Source organism: Lemur catta, chromosome 8 (assembly GCF_020740605.2).
Source record: "Lemur catta isolate mLemCat1 chromosome 8, mLemCat1.pri, whole genome shotgun sequence".
In the NCBI taxonomy this organism is placed as follows: Eukaryota; Metazoa; Chordata; class Mammalia; order Primates; family Lemuridae; genus Lemur; species Lemur catta.
In genome coordinates this window covers 2,688,485-2,708,438 of record NC_059135.1, presented here as the reverse complement: position 1 = coordinate 2,708,438, position 19,954 = coordinate 2,688,485, and the positions used below count along the sequence as shown (strand labels likewise).

At 58.9% G+C, this 19,954-nt stretch overlaps 2 protein-coding genes across 8 annotated transcripts in view; both read left to right on the top strand.

The window, feature by feature from the left end:
* SCLY (selenocysteine lyase) overlaps positions 1–8,623 on the top strand; it is a 32,414-nt gene extending 23,791 nt beyond the window's left edge. For 4 of the 7 annotated variants that reach the window (XM_045558668.1, XM_045558670.1, XM_045558673.1 and 1 more), the window contains 6 exons: positions 666–772; positions 3,726–3,762; positions 5,469–5,552; positions 5,911–6,010; positions 7,298–7,373; positions 7,574–8,623. In XM_045558668.1, the coding sequence (XP_045414624.1) occupies positions 666–772; positions 3,726–3,762; positions 5,469–5,552; positions 5,911–6,010; positions 7,298–7,373; positions 7,574–7,751 (582 nt within the window). In that variant the 3' untranslated portion in view covers positions 7,752–8,623. The other 3 variants (XM_045558671.1, XR_006736726.1, XM_045558669.1) reach the window with 3 other exon arrangements.
* A 51-nt stretch (positions 8,624–8,674) lies between these two features.
* ESPNL (espin like) overlaps positions 8,675–19,954 on the top strand; it is a 32,753-nt gene continuing 21,473 nt past the window's right edge. Inside the window, exons 1-4 of the mRNA XM_045558674.1 lie at positions 8,675–9,895; positions 11,051–11,241; positions 13,527–13,713; positions 16,198–16,380. Coding sequence (XP_045414630.1) covers positions 9,602–9,895; positions 11,051–11,241; positions 13,527–13,713; positions 16,198–16,380 — 855 coding nt within the window. The 5' untranslated portion in view covers positions 8,675–9,601. The remainder of the gene's footprint in view (positions 9,896–11,050; positions 11,242–13,526; positions 13,714–16,197; positions 16,381–19,954) is intronic.

Below are 19,954 nucleotides of genomic sequence, written 5' to 3'. Positions count from 1 at the left end.
GGAGTTTGAGGTTGCAGTGAGCTGTGGTGATGCCACTGCACTCCAGCCCAGGTGACAGAGCCGAGACCCTGTCCCAACAACAACAACAACAAAATATGGCTCATCGTAAATGTAGTGGCTGTATCTTTAAGATGGAGTGCAGGAAATTGCTAATAGTGAAGACCTTTCTGAAGCTTTTGCTCTTCTTTCTGGCAGCCGACTAGGACCTGAAATATTTGTATGACTGTTTTGAAGCACAGTCCTCAGCTAGTTTCCAAAGGAGTGTGTGTGCTGGCCTGACACTGTGGCACCTAAACGTTTTGCATCGTATCATTTGGAAACATGAAATCATATGCAGGAAAAGCCCTCGGCAATCTCTGGTTCCATCTTCTCTCCTTTTACAAATTTTGTCACATGATTGCAGGGAGCTCTGCCTGCCATGGAGCTGGGAGCGAGAGTCCAGCAGCTGCCCTGCCTGTTACGTTGGGGCTCTGCCCTTCCTCTGAAGGCTTTTGTGACTCCAGCACATCAAAGGCGGTGCTGGATGGCGCAGTGGGGGCCACAGGGCAGCACCAGGACTGTGCGTTCCGGGGCATTCCTTCCGTGTGCCTCTCAGCACTTAGCACGTACACAGAATAGGTCTTTGGAAAGTTCTTTTTGAATAAATGACTGACTTTCCCTTCCAGTTCTATGGTCCCAGGATTGGTGCACTTTATGTCCGAGGGCTCGGCGAGCTCACGCCTCTGTACCCTATGCTGTTTGGAGGTGGACAGGAACGGAATTTCAGGCCAGGGTAAGGTGGAAAGTTAACAAAGCCTCTTACCTACTGGCCATGCCATTTATCTGTAGCACAACAACATTTTAAAGGAGGATTTTGCTATTTCTTCTGTCTCTTGGAAGGTCAGTAATAGCACAGTCCACGTACTACTAACCTCAGACTTGGCTATGCCGGTTGGTTTCTACACTGAGGACTCATGAGGTCTGCAGTCTCTTTGGGGTGATTCGAAGCAGTGAAGGAAATCTGTTTCTTTTAACTGCTTCAAACCATCTAATTGCCCTTGTTGTTTTGGCCCAGCCCGCTAAAGAGCTGCTACTGGACCTGTCCTGGCTGCGGCGCTGTTTCCTAAGGGGAGGGGTGTCGGCCGGGCCCCATAGACACTCCTTCCTCTTGGTTCCCAGGCCCTGTTACGTACAGTGACGTGTTAACTGGGAAATTAGTTGGTACCAGCACCAGGCTTTTTGTCATAACAAAGGAGAAACCAGAACAGCATGGTGGTGAGGTCCCTGGGTTTTCTTTTTTGCCTCCCTCACGTATCCATACTTACAGCTGAAGGAGCCAGAAACCCAAAAACGCCAGTAAGGGCAGACAAAAAAAATGCCCCAACCAAAGCCTGCTCTCTCTAGCCAGTGGCCCCGGACAGGGACAGCCGAGCCAGACAGAAAACTCACAGACAGCACCTGCCTTGCTCCAGCCAGTCGCGCTGGGAGGGGCTGCCACCCTGCACACCAGCAGAGGTGAAGTAGGACACCCAGGCTTCCACCCACACGGGCTGTAACGAGACGTCCCCTCCAGCCAGTCATGAGGCACCCCACCGTGGTGTGGCCCCCACGGGATCCCAGGCTGCAGCAGGGACCCTCCCTCTGGGCGTCAGCACAGGCGCACAGGGAACCTGGACCCGCCTCTCCTTGGCAATGACGGAGCGACTCCTCCTCCTCCAGCCAGCGCGGTGTCGGAACAAGCCAGCAGAGACGGAAAGGTCAAATGAGGTGCAGACTCTACTAACACGAAAATGTCCAGGTTTCACATGAAAATCATTCGTCATACCAAGAACTAGAAAGATCTCAAACGGAATGAAAAAAGACAATAAACACCTGCAGTGAGATGACAAAGAGGTTAAGATTATCTAACAGACACGGAAATGCTTCCATGAGGAGTTACGAACACACTTGAAATGTGAAGTAGAAAGTGTCAGCCAAGAGAAAAGATGTGAAGAGGAACCACACGGAAAGCTCGGGACTGAAATCCACAGGCTCAGCGGGTGGGCTCTGTAGCGGAATAAAGGGGACGAAGGAAAGCACCAGTGCCCTGAAAGGTGGAACGGGAGACCGGAAACAGACTGGGGTCAGAGTGGACAGAGCTTCGGCCCCGTGCCACTGTAACAAATGGTGTGACGCTCATTTCATTAAGTCCTCAAGGGAGAGGAGGAAGAACAGGCTGGAGAAGTACTTGAAGAAATGACGGCTGAAAACCTTCCCAAATTGGTGAGAGTCATAACCTGTGGTCAGGAAGCAAATGGGGTAAACCCAAAGCAGCCCAGGTCAGACGTGCAGTCAAACTTCTACAAATGAAAGACAGAAGGATCTTGAAAGAGAAAAATGACACCTTTACCAAGAGGGAAAAACAGTTTGAATGAGAGTGGATTTCTCATCAGGAACCACGAAGACCAGAAGAAAGTGGCATGGAAGTTTTCAAGTGCTCCAAGAAAACTGTCAAGCCGGAATCTCGCACCACCAAAGACATCCTTTAGGAATGAGGGGAACTCTCTCTCCATCTGAGAGAATTTGTCACCAAATACAACAGGGTTTCCTTCTCCTTAGTTTTCTAACTTGTGTTTGATGGCATGAGCAAAAATCACAGCCATGTCTAATGTGGTTCTAAAGGTACATGAAGGAAATATTTAAGACAGTCACTGAAGGACAAAGGTAAAGGAACAGCAAAGAGACAAGGTGTCTACACTTCACTCAGACTGGTAAAATGACAATACCAATAGGCTGAAAAGTTTTATAAATATCTATAATGTATTAATAATGCCTAGACTCTAGGTCCTAGAGCAACCACTAAAAAACTATACAAAGAGATAGAGACTCAAAAACATTATGTATACATCAAAATCAAATTCTGAAAAATGCTCAGTAACCCACAGAAAGACATGAAAAAGAAAACAGAATCAAAACACAGAATGAGGCCGGGCGCGGTGGCTCACACCTGTAATCCCAGCACTCTGGGAGGAGGCTGAGGCAGGAGGATCACTTGAAGTCAGGAGTTTGAGACCAGCCTGAGCAAGAGCTAGACCCCGTCTCTACTAAAAATAGAAAAAATTAGCCAGTCAACTAAAAATAGAAACAAAAAATTAGCTGGGAGTGGTGGCTCGCACCTGTCGTCCCAGCTACTCAGGAGGCTGAGGCAGGAGGCTTGCTTGAGCCCAGGAGTTTGAGGTTGCTGTGAGCTAGGCTGACACCATAGCACTCACTCTAGCCCGGGCAACAGAGCAAGACTCTGTCTCAAAAAAAAAAAAACAAACAAGAAACAGAACAAATAGGAAACAACAACAAAATGGCGGCTTCAGCCCTATCCCATTGTCATGCCATCGGCCAAAGGGAACAGCGTTGGGGACGAGCTCCTCAGACTCACAGATTTGGCAGTGGGGACCAAAGAGAGGCCTGGCCTGGCCTCTGCAGCAGGAGGGCTTCCTTTGGGCAGAGAAAGGGTCCAGATAGTATTTTCCCTGTGGACACCCAGCATGTGTCGTCCCTGTGGGCCATGCTGACCACCGTCACTGGGCCAGGACAGGTCAGACTTTGTGTGGGAGGTGTTTGGGGGCTGCGGCTGCCACTGGGGCAGCCGTGTGGCACATGCTTGGGAAACATGTTGATGTGAGTTTGTTTTTATTTAACACAATGACTTTCATGTGGACAGGATTCCTTCCTTCACCATTTGTTTACTCTTATTCCCTCGTCTCTTGCAGGACAGAGAACACCCCAATGATTGCCGGCCTTGGGAAGGTGAGCCTTGGCGACCTTGAGCAAATGAATCAGTTGCCTTGTCCTCAGTTTCCCCAGTGGCTCTCATAGGAATCCAGGGCTTTAGGGAGGTTATGGGCATGATTCCATAAATGGACTGGTAAGGAAGAGCCTAGGATTTTGCTCACTGTCCTGGAGAGCTGTACTTGTCGAGACTGTAGGGGAGTTTGCACTGCTTAGCATTTAAAAGGAAGAAGCTCTTTGCCTTTGTCTCTTCTAATGTAAGCAGCACAGTGATGTCATCACAGCAGAGGTGAGCATCAGGCCACAGGTTTGCGCACTCCTGCTGGCGTTGGGGCCCCCACACCACTGGCTCTCAGCCCCGAATGGCCTGTGGGATGTGGGGCCAGGTGGTCGGGTGCAGCCCTGTTGGGGCCTGTTCTGCTCGCGGGACAGAGCCAGGTGTTGTGATAGAGGCAGGTGTAGTGACGCCTCAGGTGTCTGCAGCTGTCCTCACTGCACACAGGCCTCTGCTCCAAGGCCACTTCTTCCAAGCAGCCCTCTGTGAGCTACAGCTGCAACAGCCCCTCTGTGACCCCTCACTGTCACTGTGTCCCCAACCCTGCTTTTCTGCCCCCATCTGATGTTTTATCCACACTCTACGTATATATGTCCCCCCCACTTCCCCTCTCAAGGGGGCTCATCCGCTCCGCGATCAGGGACTTGGCCTTGTCTGCCTCAGTGTCCCCAGTACAGAAGAAAGGGCTTAGCGCATAGTAGGCCCTTGGGAAGAGTTTGAATGGATTCACTGTTTCTCAGAATATTCAAAATTCTACTCTTAACACAGTTGCTCTTAAACCTCGTACTAAGGTAACTTAGGCAGCGTTTACTAGAAGCAAGAGTGTTCCAGCACCCTCAGCTGTCTGTGGTGGGGACACAGCCCAAACATGGAGACCCTAATGGGGCACCCCTTCCTCACACTGGGGGGGGGCTGCCCAGCACTCAGGTTCTCCCCTCTCAAGTCCGGGAAACACCCCTGGTCCTCCCTTGTCCTTGCCCCTGCGTCTCGGGCAACGCCAGTCCGTCTCCAGAATATGTCCAGGACCGTCCTCTTGTCCGTCCTCACGGCCACCAGCCTCAGACCAAGGGCGTGGATGCTGCCTCCGCTGCTGTGGCTCCGCCGCTGCCATTGTCCGCACGGCCGCCGCCCGACCAGTAAACGTGCAGAGCAGATCCTCGTGTCCCTCCCTCCAAACCCACCGCACCTGCCCTCGGATCCCGCCGCTCAGCCTGCACATCTCCCCCTCGTGCACGCTCCGTCCGCCACGCCAGGCCCCTCTGCTCCAGGGACACGGCTGTCTGTCCCCCTGCAGGGCCGTTGCTGGAATGCTCTCCCCACCCTCGCACAGCCCACTCTGTCGGCCCCGTCCCAGCACCGACCCGGTCGGTAGGAGTCCGTCCACCTCTGCCCTTGTTCTTGTCCCCCTCTCCCTCTGGGGCGTGGGCTCCTCGAGGGTTGGGACTTTGGCATTTCCAGTGCTCAGTGGCGCCAGAAGGTGCCTGGTAAACTACAGGCTGCACTTGTCCCAACGCCAAAAAGTGCTGTTCATGATGCTCGAGGGACCTGCAGTCTGAGGAAGTGTCTCCTCTCGTGTCAGGAAATGCCACCTGTCCTGTTTGAAGTTGTTTCTCTGTCCTCTGTCGGTAATTGAATGTGCTTCCACACATTGTCATGTGTCTGTCCCCAGGCTGCCGAGCTGGTGACCCGCCACTGTGAGGCTTACGAGGCCCACATGCAGGATGTCCGGGACTACCTGGAGGAGAGGCTGGAGGTGAGTATGGAGCAGCCAGGCGCGTGACCGGGTTACGAGGAAGGAGGGAAGAACTAGGGAGAGAAGTGAGGTGGAGGCGGAAAGCCCCGGAGAGGGGCCCTAGACCAGGGGGTCTTCGTCACAGACACGTGATGAAGACGGGCCGGAGTCGTGTGTCTGATGGTTGTGTGCGGACGGCCCGAGCTGATTCACTTCACTTTCTAGCCAGTCCCCCAGCTGTTATAGGTGGATGCTTGTTGGTAAGATAAATATTTCCATGTTGAAGTTTTGTTTCCCAAAGGAGTCTAAAGTTCACACAGTTGCTGGTGGAGATGGGGTCTTTGAAGCTGTCACCAAATATTTCATTTGTTCTTTTCAGGCCGTATTTGATAAGAGACTCCATCTGAATAGCCGGTTTCCGGGGGCTGAGCGGCTGCCCAACACCTGCAACTTCTCCATCCGCGGAGCCCAGCTTCAAGGTGAGCGCCCGCCTCCTGCCGGTCTCTGGTGTGTGTGTGCGGCTCCCGCGCCGCATGGGTTCGGATCCCACCAGCCGCCTTCCCTCTCACGCTTGGCCCTGAGCGTGACACAGAAGGGCCTTGCTGGGGCCACCGGTCACCCCAGCCCGGCGCTGAGCAGAGCGGCCGGCCAGTCTGGGGGCTCTTGTCGGCACCTTCTCCCCCGACGTGGCTCCTCTTGCCAGCGCGTTGCGGGTGGGCCGTGCTCGGCACCCACCGAGAGCTGTCAGGGCAGGAAATAACACTAACCAAATTTAGGCCAGCTTGTCCGTTTCTGTTAGCAGTTGTTATGAAATATTTTCGGACAGTAAGGGAAACAGAGGCAATCAACTTTAAAAAGTGGGTACCGGTTAAGGATGAAGTGCAGGTCTATGGATTCCATTTGTTCCTGTGACATCTGCCTCCAGGCTGGGCGCAGCAGGGGTTACCGCCGTCCCAGCGCACGGGGAGCCTGGCCCGCCTGCCCCCCTGAGCACGGAAGTCCAGGGCGTTCCCGCATGTTTCATCTGGGAGGAGGCTGTGGCGGCCTCGAGACCGCAATGAGCTACGTCTGCAGATGGGTGTTGACTTCTTAGAAGGGCTGTGCTTCGTTCGTCCTCCTGCGTCAGGCAGAGAAACCTGGCGGTCTGTGGCCGCGAAGGAAAGGTCCTGGGCGACAGGTCGCGGCTGCGGCAGTGAGAACGCGCAGCACGGGCCGTTCGCCGCCCGGACTGCCTGCACGGAAGGGAAGCTTCTCCATCGTCTCCCCCTTTTTCTGGGCACAGACTTTACGTTCAGTGATGACCTGTGTTAGTTTAAACAAGCAAGAGTCTCATAATCATCGATTTAAAATTTTTTAATCTCTGTGCTTGTGAGAAAAAAGGGAAGTGCCTTCTGGCTTAATAAAGAGAACTGCCCAGTGTCCCCAACTTAGAAAACACAGGTCAGAGTTAAATACTGCCAGGGCCACCGACTACTCAGTGGGGCCGCGGCGTGGCGGGTGTCGTGGAGGCGGTGGGCTCGACAGCCTGCTCAGGGCCAGCTCTGTGAGGCAGGCTGGTGTCTGCCTTCTGCAGCCCAGGAAGGGAGGAAGCATTTCCTCTGGACCTGCCTTGGGTTCTCCCACGGCGCTGGCCGGGCCTGCGCACTGACGTTCCAGCCGGCGGCACAGAGGGGACGCTGGCCTGCGCGGCTCAGGAGGACCAGGGCAGGGAGAGCGGGTGGGCCGGGCCAGAGCCCTGCGGCTCAGCGGCGTGTCTGTCTCCGCAGGCCGCGTGGTGCTCGCACAGTGCCGGACGCTGCTGGCCAGCGTGGGGGCCGCTTGCCACTCAGACCACGGGGACCAGTAAGTGCTCTCCACAAGCCCAGTCCAGGGCACGGTGACACTCCAGGCGCCGGGTGTGGTGGGCAGGCCACGGGATTGGGCCACTGGGGCTGGGCCTCCACGGAGCTGTGGACAGCGCCAGGCCGGGGGCCCAGTCTGGCTGGAAGGAGCCCCATCCCTCCACCCCTCGGTCACGGCTGGCGCCTGTTCTCCCTCCCCAGGCCGTCCCCGGTGCTGCTGAGCTGTGGCGTCCCGTTCGACGTGGCCAGGAACGCGCTCCGGCTCAGCGTGGGCCGCAGCACCAGCCGGGCTGAGGTGGACCTTGTCGTGCAGGACCTGAAGCAGGCGGTGGCCCAGCTGGAGGGCCAGGCCCAGTGTGGGGGCCGCCCTTTCTCGTAGGATCCCCGTTGCCAGGGCACCGAGCGCTTTGCCTCGCGCCCCTTCTCGGGCTGTGCTAGGATGACTGTCTTGTTTCTCCGAAGTGCTGGGTGCAGTGCGTGTGCTTTCGGCTTCCTCCCCAGACATGCGTCGCCACGGGCCCAGGACACCAACACCCGCGTAGGACCGTCCCCCGGGCTGCAGCTGTCCTGTGGGGACGTTGAAGTGGAAACGCTTCAGCCACATCCGTGCTGCCCCCTGGGAATTGGGCGAGCCTGTCGTGAGCTTCCCTTCCTGGAAGGTGGTGTTTGTATCTGGAAGATAAAATGCGAGTATTTATAATTCATTTTTAGCCAATCGCTATCAGGAAAATAGGAAACTTTTTGCTTCAATCATGGCCTCCCACGTGCACGTGTCAGAGTGGTCCCCTCAGGGCCCCTCACCAGCCCTTAACAAACACCCCCTCGATTGACCCTGCCCTTCTGACCCCAGTGTGCAGTGACCCCGGCTGGGTATGGCCCCTCAGCCAGGCCACTCTGCTTCCCCAGCCCTGCCTGTCCCACTGGGACGCACTCCTGTGGACGAGCCCTGTCCCAGTGCGTCACTTGGGCTCAGCACCACAGGCGTACCAGAGTCCTGGGGCGGCCGGTGCTTGTGTGACTCTGGGTCGTTCCTGAGGGAGCAGCTCAGATCGTCGCCTGCCCGGCTTTCCTCCTGACTGTGTTTGCGAAGGGTCCTTTTGTCTCCACAAGATGCGCTGTGGCCTCCTGACACGCACCACGTGTGGTGACCGCATAGGAGTGGCGTCCAGTGCCATGAGCTCACAGTGTGGCACCGAGAACTATACGACGCTGAGGAAACAGCTGTCAGAATTAAATGAATTAAAGATCTCAGGGCCCGGCGTGGCGTCGTTGTTTCTCTGTGGGTGCCGGGGTGCTCCGCCTGGCGCAGGGCTGAGGGTGCGCCATGCCCCGCTGTGGCGCTGCGTCATGGCGCATTAGCACAGGAAGCTGAGCTGGGACATGTATCTCTGGGGGCCCCTAGAAAACAGGCCCCCAATCCGCAGCTTCCTGCCACCTCCAGGAGAGGCTGTGGTGGCCCCGAGTCCCCAGCAGAGACTCTGCAGCATCCAGACCCTGGGAACAACCTGGAAAGAGGAGCTCACAGCTCGGAAGTGGGTTTGGGGCTTGTGGCTGCAGCCCAGAGCCTGGATCGCTGCGACTGGAGAGCGGCTGAGGCTGGAGCTGTGGGACCCTCGTCCTTACCCTGGAGCCTTCGTGCCGGGCACAGCTGGACTCTCTCAGTGTCAGGGCCCTGTGCCTGTCGCAGGCCCCTTGAGGCCACCAGCTTCCCCGGAGGTTCACAGGAGTCTCCAGGGCCAAGGACCACTGGGGGACCGAGTTCCAGGCACAGATCGCCCTGGGGGCCCTCCACTGTCTGTGGTGGGCATGTAGCCTGAACATGGAGACCCTACTGGGGCACCCCTTCCAAACAGGTGGGGCTGCCCTTCTGTAAGACTGGGGGGAACAGTCTCCCAGGGAGCCTCCACCCGCCACCCAGGGCCCCGTGACAAATGATGGCATGCATCCTCACCTCTGTGGGTGGGTGGCGGTCCCTCTGCTGACTGGCGCCCACCCCTGGCTAACCCAGCGCAGGCCCTGCGACCTGCACCCCCACTCCCGCTGCTCGCGCACCGGCCCTCCAGCGCTGTGGGAGTGGCTTGGGCAGGGCTGCCAGGGCTGTCCCCAAGGCCTGCCGCCTCCCATCTGCCCTGCGCGCTGCTTATCAGGTAACCAGAGCCGCAGCCTCGTCCACGCCTGAAACAGGAGGCCCGGGGCTGCGTACGAGCTGCTGAGAGCCGGAGCCGGAGGATGGAAGGGCAGCGGGCACTCACGGCCGCCAAGGCCGGGGATGTGGCCACCCTAGAGCAGCTGCTGGAGGCCGGTGTCCTGGGCCCGGGCATCACTGATGCCCTGGGGGCCGGCCTGGTGCACCACGCCACCCGGGCCGGCCATCTGGACTGCGTCAGGTTCCTGGTGCAGCGGGCCAAGCTGCCCAGCAACCAGCGGGCCCACAACGGGGCCACACCGGTGCACGATGCTGCCGCCACGGGCAGCCTGGCCGAGCTGTGCTGGCTCGTCCGCGACGGGGGCTGCGGTCTGCAGGTGAGCGTGGACAGGGACAGCCGGCAGCCGGTCCCCATGAACCGGCTGGGGTGCGGCTGGCGAGGTGTGAGCCTCCCCGGAGGCCCTGGGCTTCCATTTCTCTCAGGACTCGGTCAGTGATGCCTGTCTCTGCCCCACGCCCCTCCCATCCCCCCAGACAACACCGAGCCCTTGGGAGCCGAGGCCACCCCCTGAACCCCCTCCTCTCCCCCAACCCCGTGCCAGGCAGAGAGAGGACGTTTGCCCTTTGTCCCTCTGCACCTCCCGGGAGTGCTGGGCGTTGCCAGTGGGGTCTGGCCAGTGGGCAGGACCGCATCTCCAGAGGGGCTAGAAATGTGTGGGTAGAGCCTCGGCCCGGAGCTGGGGCCTGGCTGTGGGGGGCAGTGGGTGAGAGACTTCAAGGCCGCGTGAACGCAGGCGTCTCAGGTCTCCGTGACCATCCCATCTGGGGCACGTTTCCCAGGGCCCCCCTTCCCACCTCCCTGCCCGCCCAGTCCCTCTGTGCAGCCCAGGGGCTTCTGCTGTCGCTCAGCCCTGCTGAGTTCTTGCAGGACGAGCAGGACGAGAGGCCTCAGAATGCCACCTGAGGTCACAGTTGGGGTCGGGGGGCTGCTGGGACGGCCTCCCCGGCACCGGGCCCTCGGCACGCGAGTGCACCGGCTGTGGCACCCTGTTCTGTTCGGCTCTTCTGATAACCCCGAGGGCAGCAGGTGGGAGCTGTGCCCGTGTCTGAATTCACTTCTGATCCCAGGGCCCGTGACACCAGGGGGGAATGCTCCCTGGCCTTGAGGCCCTGTGGCTGGTGGGAGGGCACTGGTGGGGGCGGGGCAGAGGACACCTGTCCCAGGCACCGCTGGGCAAGCAGAAGCCTCTCCGACCGCGGGCAGAGTGGGCAGGGCCTGCGGGCCCGGCTGCGCAGGGAGGGGTCGTGCCACAAGGCCTGGATGTGGGTCCTGGTCCTGCCTCTTACCCTGAGCGGGTGGCCTCACTCAGTGCCAGCAGGGAGGGAGGGAGGAAACAGAAGCCCCCACGCTGGGGCAGTGTAGGGTCCTCGCCGGGCCCAGCCTTGGGCAGCTGGCTCTGGCCACACAGCGCCGCCCAGCGGGCTGGGCCAGCGCCTGCCGCCAGCTCACTGCCCTGCCTGCGCCCCGCTAGGACCAAGATGCCTCGGGCGTCTCCCCGCTGCACCTGGCCGCCCGCTTCGCACACCCAGTGCTGGTGCAGTGGCTGCTCCATGAGGGCCACTCGGCCACGCTGGAGACACGGGAGGGGGCCTTGCCACTGCACCACGCCGCTGTCAGTGGGGACCTGACCTGCCTGAAGCTCCTGGCGGCCGCCCACAGCAGGTGAGGAGCCCGGAGCCCCGGCCGGGGTGCGCTGGCCTCGGGGGAGGCGGCATGGGCAGGTGGCCTTCGGGGTGGCCCTGGGGCGGGCACCACGGGCCGAGTCTGGAGCAAGAGTGAGGGCAGGAGCGCCACGGGCAGCGGCAGTGGGGGCGGCTGGGGCGCTGCTGTGAGGCCCAGAGCTCCCGGCCCCGCAAGGGCATCTCAGGGCCTGAGTTAGCTGGGCAGTGGACAGCCAATGACAGCCATGGGCACCCTCACGTCACCTGACAGGAGCAGGGTTGTTTGGTGGACTTGGGGCCCCGGGGCCACTGTTGGGTTGGGCTGGATTGGCCCTCTGCACAGCCCATGCCGGCCAGCGGGACTTCCCTCCCCCGGGACCCTCCTCTGGTCCTTGTCCTGCACAAAGGGTCACCGCTGTCATAGTAATGGGCCCCTCACCTCCTCACCGTTGTGTTCCCAGGGCTGCTGTCCTGGCCCAGGGAGGACCTTCCCATCCCCCTGCTGCCTTTCTCCCCGGGGGACCCGCCTGCCTCTAACCACAGCTCTCTGCTTTTTGAGGGACGTCTGGCTGCCCCGGCTGCCCCGTGTTTATGTGGGGACCAGCCCTGCAGCTCATTTAGGAAGTGTTCCCATTCCCAGGAGTGCCCGGGGGGCGCTTCTGCAGCTCTTCCCCAGAGCACCCGCCCCACCCCCGGGCCTGCGGCCACATGGTGGCTCTCACACCCACACAGCTTTTCAAGTAGCTTCCGCCAGTGACAACAGGCGACTTAACGTTAACACACACTCATGCCGCCAAGTGGGAAGGTCCTGTGCCCCGGCCCACATTCCCACCTGGCACTGACACAGGAGCCGAGCAGTGGCTGCCCCGGGACAGGACCTGCACGCTGCAGTGGCCCCGCTGCCCGGCCACTGTGCTGGGCGCTGCTGTCCCAGCCCTGGTTCCAGAGAAGGCACCGGCAGAGTCTGCTGAAAGCAGCAGGGACCCTCCCCACCCCCGAGCAGCACCAGGACACACGCTCAGCCCTTTGGGGCACGTTCCATGACGGAGGGGACGCTCGGGCTCACAGGGCAGAGCAGGCGCATGCCTGGCAGGGCCCTGAGCCCCCTTGCTGGGGCAGGGACAAGCAGGGCTAGTCCTGGCACAGACTCCACGGGGCGCAGGGGCTCAAACCCGGGCATGGCCCTTGGGCAAATCCTCCAGCTCAGCCTGTTTCCCTTCTGCCAGCTGAGGCCTGTGGCCAGGCTCTGCACAGCCAAGTGGCCAAGGTGCTCCTCTGCGTGGGTCCCCAAGTTGCTGGGGTTTGCCCGTCAGGAGTGGGGCGTGAGTTGCGGGGGCACTCGTGAGAACGCGCCATTACTGACCAGCCTCCCCCACCGGCTGGAGGGTCCGGGACAGGCCGGGACCTGGTCAGCAGCCTCAGAGGACAGGCACACTCAAGCCGGGAGAGCTGGGGAGCGGAGGGTCACTCGGCCCCGCACAGCACTGAGCTCATCACAGCAACCAGCAGGCACCAGGGCACCAGCCGCAGAGGGAGCCTGGGGGTGGGGCCAGCTCTGTCTCCACTGGGACAACCGAGGGTTTGGAACCCAAGGATGTGACTCTTTCAGGTCTAAAAAGATGAATGTTTGTAACCTGGACCCAGGAGTCGCAAGGAGAGGACAGAGGGAAAGGGGCCGTGGGCACGGTCACCTGGGCCCCCCAGGGTGGGAGGACCCCAGAGCAGCGGCTGGAAGGCACTGGGGAGAGTCAGTCCACAATGGGCAGAGGCGGGGGCAGGGGTGCAGTTGTGTCACCCAGGGATGGGCTCAGCCTTGGGCAGGGGACCGGCCCTTCCTGCAGCTGGTCACTGGGCACCAAGGACACACCTGGGCCAACACAACCTGAGGGCAGAGCGGGATGCAGGAAATCCCCAAATGCTGCTCCGGCCTGTCCTTTCTGGGGACTGGAATTTGGGTGCCCGCAGCTCCTGTTCTACTCATAACGGCCCCTTTTTAAGAGCAGGGCCCCGGGGCTGGGCATGGTTCAGGGCCCTGACCGGCTGTGGGCCTCACTGTGCTAGCCAACCCTGACATGCAGCCCCTGCCCATGAGTCCCAGCTTGATGGGAAGTGGGTGGAGCTGATTCCCTTGAACAGTGCACAGCCTGTGCAACAGGGCAGGTGGGCACAAAGAGTATAGCCAGGTGCCCAGGCCACCCTTCTACTCCATCAGGGGCCTTTGCTGGAGCAGCCCAGACACCCATGACCCCCTGGCCAAGTGACCTCTGTGCCCTCCTTCCCCTGCAGCGGCGTGAACCAGCGGACACGCAGCGGCGCCTCCCCACTCTACCTGGCCTGCCAGGAGGGCCACCTGCACCTGGCACAGTTCCTGGTGAAGGACTGTGGCGCCGATGTGCACCTGCGCGCCCTTGATGGCATGAGTGCCCTACATGCCGCTGCTGCCCGAGGCCACTACTCACTCGTCGTCTGGCTGGTAAGGGCACCAGGAGTGGAAGGGGACAGCCAGGAGGTCTGGGCCCTGGAGCAGGCAGTGCCTGGGGCCGGGGTGGGAGCTTTCCCGGGAGCTGGGGACACACAGGACTGCTGGGGCGTCAGACGTGCCAGCCTGTGGCCCCCAGGCCCCTGAGCTCCCGAGAGGCTGGGCCCCCCAGCCTTGCCGCCTGTGCTGCCCCTCTGCTCCAGTGGGTCTCCCGGGCACTCTCAGGGTTGGTGACACCGGGGCTGCTCTGTTGCCAGTGCCCGTAGCAGCAGAGCCTGGCCTGGGCCACTCAGCCACTTGCACAGGCCCTGATACCTCAGAGCCCCGGGCCTGTCCCCATCCCTCCTCCCCTCTGGGCCCTGGAGGGGCCATTCAGGCCTCTTTTGGGAAGGAAGCCCTGGGACCCAGGGCACAGAGTGGCCGGGGTTGCAGAGATGCCTCCTTAAAGGATGGGCCGGGCGCTTCCTGCCTCCACAACAGAAAACCAGAACAGGTGGCTTGTCCGGCAGCTCTGAGGGTCTGTCACAGAGACCCGATGGAGTTTAAGAGCAGGGAGGTGGCCGGGCACGGTGGCTCACGCCTATAATCCCAGCACTCTGGGAGGCCGAGGCAGGAGGATCACTTGAGGTCAGGAGTTCAAAGCCAGCCTGAGCAAGAGCAAGACCCACCTCTAATGAAAATAGAAAAACTAACCAGGTGTCATGGTGGCGCCTGTAGTTCCAGCTACTCCAGAGGCTGAGGCAGGAGGATCGCTTGAGCCCAGGAGTTGAGGTTGCAGTGAGCTACGATGGTGTCACTGCACTCCAGCCTGGGGGACAGAGTGAGACTCTGTCTCAAAAAAAAGAGTAGGGAGGGCCTCCCTAAGAAGGTGACACTGGGGCCAGAGCTGAGGATGGACAAGAGGTGGCTGGGCAAGGGCTGGGGCCCAAAGCCAGCTCCCAGAGGAGGCACCGCTTGTTCAAAGATGAGGAGAGTCTTTCCACGTGCTGTCCCCTGAGCCTGGCATGCAGGTCCCCAAGTGGCAGCCGCCCGCCCGGGACTGTCCCCTCTCCTGCTCTCTTTCCCTCCACGGCACCCACCCCTGACAAGCTCTTCCCTTGTGGGCCCCTCCCCCCCCTGGAGTGGAGCTGCCAGATGCCCCCGAGAGCAGGGCGTGGCCATCGGCTGCACCCCGGTGCCGGCCGTGTCTGGGGTTCAAGAGACGCTGAGTGAGGGGACAAGCCGAGGAAGGATGAGGAGCCCCCGCCCCCGGCACGGTGTCCAGCTGCTCACCATGGTCCGAGGACGCCAGCACTTGCCTCCAGCCTCCCTCTGTGGCACCTGGAGCACCCACCAGCGCCTCCCAGACGTCGGCCCCGCCCTGGCTGCGCTGCCCACGCCTCGCCTGCCGCGCTGGCCCGTCCTCCCGGCCTGGGCCCCTGGGTGCCGGGTGGGCGGCGGCTACACGGGGACAGGCAGCAGCAGCTCAGGGCAGGGGCTTCCCGGGGACAGGGAGCAGGGTGTCCACTGAGCCCCTCCAGCTGTGCTGAGGTGTGAGCGTCCCGTTCCGGGGAAGAAACAGCCGAGCCACCGGGTCCCCGGGCCAGAAAGTCTGTTTCAGACATGGAACCCCTCGGCAGCCTCCAGCCTGGCACAATCACTCATGGGATGGGCACCCTGTCCTGCCTTTGTCCCCAGCTCACTGTCCTGTCCCTGACAAACGTGTGAGTGCCGATCAGTCAGGAACGCTTTGGGCTGCAGGTGGGAGTGGACAGCACAGCCAGGGCCACCCCGTCCACGTAGGTTGTGGCAGGGCTGCTGTCGTCTCCCTTGTTCTCGTGGAGACAGTTGGTGGCACTCAAGGCAGGGCGGAGGGAGAAGAAGGACGACACTGCAGCCCTCGTCGCCCACCAGGAGGGCAGACGTTCCCAGCAGACCCTGTCTCTCGCTGGCAGGGCCGGTGTGGCTGGGGCGGCCGCGGGGGAGGCAGCACCACAGGTCCCGGCAGGGGGCGGCCTCAGGCCAGCCCAACCGCCTGGCTCCCCTGCAGGCTCCGGAGGGGGGACACCGTGGGACCCACGGCAGCGCCAGGCGCAGGGGGCAAATGCCCGGGAATGCAGCGCTGCCTGGACGCCAAGTGGTGCCCTTCCCTTCTCTCCCCCTTCCTTCATCAGCAAACATTTGTTTCTTGCCCTCAGTGCCAGGTGTGGTGTTTTTCCTTTGACGTGATGTTGGTTTAAGACTCGGGACTGTGGCATCTCCAGATAAAACCACGGTGCTCACTGTGCCCCCACCCGGACCCTGATGTCCCACTGCCCGGGGTTACAGGGGACGTGTGACGAGCCGGCTCTGTCTGGGGGCTTCTGGAGGTGGGGCTGCTGCCTCCCAAGAGGCACAGCTAAGGCGGCCGCGCCTTCTGCCCTGAGCCCCCCCTGGCCCCTCCTCCCCGGTGACCGCCCCGAGCCCGGCCTCAGCTGGCAAGTCCCTCTCCCTCCGCAGGTCACCTTCACTGACATCGGCCTGACGGCGCGGGATAACGAGGGGGCCACGGCCCTCCACTTCGCGGCCCGAGGTGGCCACACGCCCATCCTAGACCGGCTCCTGCTGATGGGGGCCCCCCTCCTGAGGGACGCCTGGGGCGGGACCCCCCTGCACGACGCGGCCGAGAACGGGCAGCTGGAGGTAAGGGGCACACTGGGCACTGAGCCTCCCAACGCCCTGAGGATAGAAGCGACACTCCCTCTTACGGATGGGTAAACTGAGGCTCAGAGGAGGTCAAGAGGCAGGATCCACGATCCATGCTCGCTCTGCGGGCAGAGCAAGCCAGGGCGTGATGTCATCCCCTTTGCTATTTTTTTTTTTTTTTTGAGACAGGGTCTCAGTCTGTCACCCAGGCTGGAGTGCAGGGGTGTCGTCATAGCTCACAGCAACCTCAAACTCCTGGGCTCAGGCGATCCTCCTGCCTTAGCCTCCTGAGGAGCTGGGACTACAGGCATGAGCCACTACACCCAGCTAATTTTTCTATTTTTTGTAGATATGAGGTCTTGCTGTGTTGCTCAGGCTGGGCTCAAACTCCCGAGCACAAGTGATCCTTCCGCCTCAGCCTCCCAGAGTGCTGGGACTATAGGCATCAGCCACTGAGCCACCGCGCCCGGCCCTGTTTGCTATTCTTTAAATGAATCTTGGGGCTCACATGGCACCCAGCAGCCCAGCGTGAGCAGGGTGCTCAGGTGCTCTGCACTGTCGGGTCCGGGCCCAGCCTTGGAGAACGGACTCCCTGCACTGCTGCCCACCTAACGCCGCCTCTGCCAAGGGCGAGCCACACCTCAGGGCGATGCACACGTTTGCTTGTCCCTGACCCATCCGGCCCTGCCTGCGGCGGGTCAGTTCACCTCTGCGCAGCCTCCCGGTTTCCCTTGTTGTTCCGAAGCCCCCGGGGCTGGGCTGCTGCAGTCTGGAGCCGTGAGACCCGTGTCCTGGCCCAGGCAAGGCTGGTCTGTAGAGCGGGTGTCATTGGAGGTGCAGATGAGCACCCCATTCTGGGTCTAAGGGTCTGGACAGTGATCCCAGCTGGAACCCAAGGTATTCCCGGGCCCCAGTGGCCCAGTCTCAGCAGTGTCATTGAGAGAATCACACCCAGGGTGGTGACAGCCGTGGGAGGGTGTTCAGGCAGTGCTGAGTCGCAGCTTCTGCAGGACGCAGAGGGTGCACAAGGCGCTCACGCAGTGCGGCCAAGATCGCTTTCTCTGCGCCCAACCCTCTCAGTCCTGAGGCCCCACCACCCCTCTTCTCGCCACCCCTGTCCCTCAGCCCTGCACAGCTCACACCCCTTCTCTGTCGATAGAGATGGGACGTGGGGAGGGATGGGGGAGTGGGGAGCCGCAGGCCTGCACAGAAGAGGAAAGTCTGCAAAGCCCCACGTGGAAACCCTCCTGGCCCCGCCACGCTAAGAGAGAGGAGGCGCCAGGGCCAGTGGAGAGGGGGGCGGGGAAGGGGGAGCCGCCGGCCTGGGTGGCCTCGTGGCCGCAGGTCTGGACTGCCCGGCAGGTGCATCCCTGATGGGCAGTGGTGGCAGGAAGAGCCCTGAGCTCAGGGCTGGTGGCCCATGCAGGCCCCCAGGGAGACCCGGGCTCCCCTTCACAGGGGCAAAGCGGCCCCAGGTTTCAAATGTTTTTTAAGCAGGAAGATCTTTTCTCAAATGAAGTAGTCTGTAGGAGCCCAAGAAGTTTAACAGATAAGCCAAGAGTCCTCTCACCCTCCCTAAGTATAAAATAAAATAACTGAAGCCTCAAAGCAGAGAACTTTCCTTTTAAATCTTGTTATGGAATTCAAAGCACTCAAAAGTGTGTGTCATCCTCGACTCTGGCTGAGCTGGGTCGTCTTTACTTAGCCCCCCGCTGCCCCCGTCTCCCCCCCTCCCAGTACTATTCAAGAGCAAGTCAGAAACATCATAGTATTGTATCCGCAAACACCTTCGCAGACATTCCAAGCAGCATTTTGAAGACTCCTTCTTTGAATAAAAAAACCCACAACCTCAAATCATTATCACACCTAAAAAAGTCACTCTCAGTAATTCTTCAACATCATCTATATCCATCCTAGTAGCTAAATTCATCTCCCCAACGGGGCTGTCGTCAGGTTCCAAACAAAGTCCCCACGTCGTCGATTGGTCTCTCAGGTCTCTTAAGCTGTCAACAGTTCCAGAAATACACTTAATCCGGGAAATGTAGGATACTGCTTGATCCCCTCCCCACACTTTTAAAAATAAATTCTTATTTTAGAGCAGTTTAAAATAGCTTTAGATTTGTAGAAACTTGGGAGGACAGTATAGGCAGTTCCCATATACCCCCATCCATTCTCCCGTGGTTTTAACGACTTACATGGATACAGGACATTCCTCTCAGTTAATGAACCAAAACTGATACAGTGTTACTCAGTAAAGCCCACACTTCATTCAGATTTCCTTAGCTTTTACCAAATGTCCTTTTTCTGTTCAGAATCCTGCGTTGCATTTACGTTATCAGGTCTCCTTAGACTGTCCTTCGTGGTGACAGATTATTCCCCGTTTTAAAAAGCAAAACTGCAAAATAATGAAATGATGCTCTAGCAGTCTCTAAAGTGGAACAATGATTATTTTTAATATGTTTTATGTTTCAGTGTATCACATTTGTTATTCTTTGAATGGTGTGAATTACACTGATGACTTTAAAAAATGTTTTTAATTGTGATAAACACATAACATAAAATTTACCATCTTAACTATTTTAAGCGTGCAGTTCAGTAGCGTTAAGTATATTCATATTGTTGAGCAACAGATCTCTAGAACTTTCTCATCTTGCACAACCGAAACCCACTGAGCAACAGCTCCCATTTTCTTGCTCTCCCAGCCCCTGGCCACCAATGTTTTACCTTCTGTTCATGGGAATCTGGCTACTTTTTTTTTTTTTTTAATTTTTTCTTCTTCTTTTTCTTCTCCACTGTGCAGCCTGTGCTTCAGTGCCACAAATCCTGTGTGATTCCACTTATGTGAGGTGTCTAAACCGTCAGGTTCTGGCCCCACATCCACCCTTCCCATCTCTGTCGAGGGAGGGACAGAGATGGGGGACAGAAGGGGTGAGCTGTGCAGGGCCGAGTGGGCACAGCAGCCAGGCGATAGTTTGGGGCAGAGTTTGACTACTCTACATACCTCGTGTAAGTGGAATCACACAGGATTTGCCCTTTCGTGTCTGACTTATTTCATTAGCATAATGTCCTCAAGGCTCACCCATGTTGTAGCAGGTGTCAGAATTTCCTTCCTTTTTATGTTTAAATAATATTCCATGTACCACATTTTCTTTCCCTATCCAGTCATCTGTCAGTGCTTATTTGGGTGCTTTTTGACTGTTGTGGGTGCTCTGGGCGTGGCTGTGCAAATCACTCTTCCGGATCCTGCTGTCAGTGCTTTTGGACGTATGCCCAGAAGCAGAATGTCTGGATCTGCACGGATTACTTTTTAAATGTTAAACCAACCTTGCATTCCTGGAATAAATTTAACATGATATATTGGTTTTTTTGTATACAGCTGAATCTAATTTGTTAACATTTGGGCCTCTATATTCTTGAGTAAAATTGGCCTGTGATTTACCTTTCTCGCTCTGTCTTTGTTGAATTTTGGTGTCAAGGAATGCTATGAATTAGGGAGTGTCTCCTCATGTTCTATTTTTTGGGACATTGTGGTTACATTAAACTTATTTCTTCTTTAAATGTTTGGTAGAAT